This window comes from Buceros rhinoceros, unplaced genomic scaffold (genome assembly GCF_000710305.1).
Source record: "Buceros rhinoceros silvestris isolate BGI_N320 unplaced genomic scaffold, ASM71030v1 scaffold18502, whole genome shotgun sequence".
Lineage (NCBI taxonomy): Eukaryota > Metazoa > Chordata > Aves > Bucerotiformes > Bucerotidae > Buceros > Buceros rhinoceros.
Genome location: NW_010398496.1, coordinates 20888 through 23692, shown reverse-complemented (window position 1 = coordinate 23692; position 2805 = coordinate 20888). Strand labels below are relative to the sequence as shown.

General features: G+C 40.0%; 1 protein-coding gene across 1 annotated transcript in view; it reads left to right on the top strand.

Moving 5' to 3' along the window:
* Positions 1 to 1836: 1836 nt before the first annotated feature.
* The window catches only part of ATP6V1D (ATPase, H+ transporting, lysosomal 34kDa, V1 subunit D), a 7651-nt gene continuing 6682 nt past the window's right edge, over positions 1837 to 2805 (top strand). Inside the window, exon 1 of the mRNA XM_010131134.1 lies at positions 1837 to 1948. Coding sequence (XP_010129436.1) covers positions 1844 to 1948 — 105 coding nt within the window. The 5' untranslated portion in view covers positions 1837 to 1843. The remainder of the gene's footprint in view (positions 1949 to 2805) is intronic.

Below are 2805 nucleotides of genomic sequence, written 5' to 3'. Positions count from 1 at the left end.
GGAGGCCTTTGCCTGAAGCTGAAAGGCTCTTTCACATCTTCTTGCTTAAAATTGGGTTGATATCTATATGTGGCCTTTATAAAAAAGGTGCCTTGCAGGACAGAAAACCTTAAGTGTAAGATACTAATTGTTCCCCTCATACGAAGACTAATACGTTACATGGTAAAGGTTCTGTTTTGAAACAGTTCAGAAATAAATTACTGCATATACCAGGTCATCTGGTTTCACTCCTGCTCTTCAGTAGCACACTTTTCATTCAGTTTACGTGTCCATAGAGGAGGCATGTCAATCCCTTTTGAAAGGTACCTGTTTGTGTGGGCTGGTAAGGTGGCAGGCAGGTGGTGATGTGCGAAGGCTTCGTATTTACAAGCCCTGTTTCAGGTGTGGCTGATGTTTTGATGGGAATGTGAATTAGGATGGTAAAATAAAGATGGCCTGCCTCTGCAACAACTGTTTTTCTTAACTGACGGAACAGAATTTCAAAGATCTGGCGTTTTTTTGTTTAGTTTTGTTTTATTTTTTCTTTTTAGTCTTTGTGAAGTGGCTTGCTGGTATGAGCCTCTTCCATGCTAGATATCATCAATTACAGAAGCCGCTCAGTCTCCTTGACAGTACACAAGACTTTGTTTAGTGCACTCAGAGAGCCTGTGAAATCTTGCTTGAACCAGGTCAGCCAGTCTCTGGCAGGTGCTGAACAGAGTGAACAAGTTAGTTCAAGGTGGTGACAGACTTGCTTGTTGTGAAAGTGAAGCTGCCTTTTCAATCCTTGCCCTTTTTTTTTAATCATAAACATTCAGATTCATTTAATCATAAACATTTGTACTTTTCAGTTATAAGTATTTGGTAGATATTAATGGAGCAATTCTCATCACATGCCAGTAGATGTGGAAAGTAATCGATTCCACTGTGTAGGTAGAATCTTAATTACACTTACTTTTTCCAGGGTCAGAGAGGAAGTGTGTAAGCTTCTCTTCACAGAGTTGACTTGACTATTGTCCTTTGTGAGTAGTGGCTGCATGTACAAAGTGGTAGCTTAAGTTAGCGTAGCTTGTGTTTTTTTTGTAGTATAGCTCCTGCTATTCTAGTTAACTTGAAAAGATTCTTCAAATTAAAATATACCCCATAGCAGAGAGGGAAGAAACATTTGGATCCTTCTTCAGTTCCTAATCCCGTACAAGAAACTTGTGTGCTAAAGGATATACAATGCTACAGCTAGCTTACTAATAGCCCTTTTTAACTGACGCTCCTTCTTACTGTCTTAACTAGCTTGTAAATCAACCGTGCCACGTATGAAGATAGGGGATCACTGTACTTTCTGACTTCCTTTATCCAGAATGTACAACTGCTGTGTCTTGTTGCTCTGTAAAAGCAGAACACAGCATCAACAGTTACGATCACATGAAGAATTCTCTGTGTTGTCTGATTTTGAGAAGATGACATAGGAGTGAAAGAGCTTCAAAGCAATACCAGTGTCACACTGGCAGTGGGCTTTTGGAATAGTTTGATTTCTGGTACTTGTATGTCATCTAGAAGAATAAAAACTCTTAGTTCCTATAATGAAAAATGACTGTTCAGTTCTCCATGATTATTCACTTCACAGATAATAACCTTGCAGTTATCATTGATGATGGAGATAAATATAATAAATTCGCTTGATTTTAAATGGGAATATAAAATTCTATCCTGAAGTGCCCATCCTGTTTTACTGCATTGATGTTTCATGGCTGCTTCATAATTTTAGTCATGTCTATGTCAGAAAACTTTGCATAAGTTTTTTCCTAACTCCTTGAGATGATGCAGGACATTATTATTTATTCCTTTGTTTAACAGGGCTCAGACCATCATGAAGGCTCGTTTGAAGGGAGCCCAAACAGGCCGTAACCTGTTGAAAAAAAAATCTGATGCTTTGACACTTCGATTCAGGCAGATCCTTAAGAAAATTATTGAGGTAGGTCAACGAGAATTTTCCTCTGTTTGGCTCACTTTATTTGAAATCTGTCTGTTCTGTCAGTTGTTGATTCCTGCTCTGCTAACTTCGTTAGGAAGGCTAGAAGGTAGGACAGTGTTGTGGATAACCTGGTTTAAGTGAGGCTGCTGAGGACAGATCAGCAGACTGGAATTTTTCTGGTTGCAATGATATAGAAACTTTGTCAGAATTAATATTATTCACTTCTTTCCAACCAGTCCTAGGCTCTGCATTCTTTTGTGTCCCAAGCTCCCTGTCATCTCTTCCTTATTACAGGCAATTTGCTGTGATACTGCTAAATACTTTAGGAGCGGATTTAACATGTTCTGTATCCCCATTGTTGTTGCTGTAGATCTGATACTGCAGATCTAGAATGTTTCCTGCATGACGAGGTACACTAGAAAGCAGAAGTTCTGTACAGATGGAACTTGTTCCTTTATGAAGAAACTTCGAGTCCTGCTTCTTCCTTTGCAACATGAATGACAAATCTAAGATACTCAAAATAAGATATCGTAATGCAGCCTGTTCTGTCCTACCACACCCATCTAAGGGGTCCCAGTTGTACTGCTTTGGCCACAACTGTTACGATAGCCATGGTTTGCAGTAGCGCTTTGTTGCCACGCTCTAGACAAGCTCTTGGCACTCTCTTATCTTGTATCCTATGGATTGTCTAAGACACGAAGGCTCCTGCTGCTCAATGGCATGTTTTTTAGCTACAGAGGCTTCAAACGCGTAAACACTGGGACAGAAGGGAGTGGGAGGAGAGGGCAGTTTCACAAGGCCACATACATCTGTATGTGGAAAACCAGCTTCAGCTGTCTAATAGCCTTCAGTGCAAT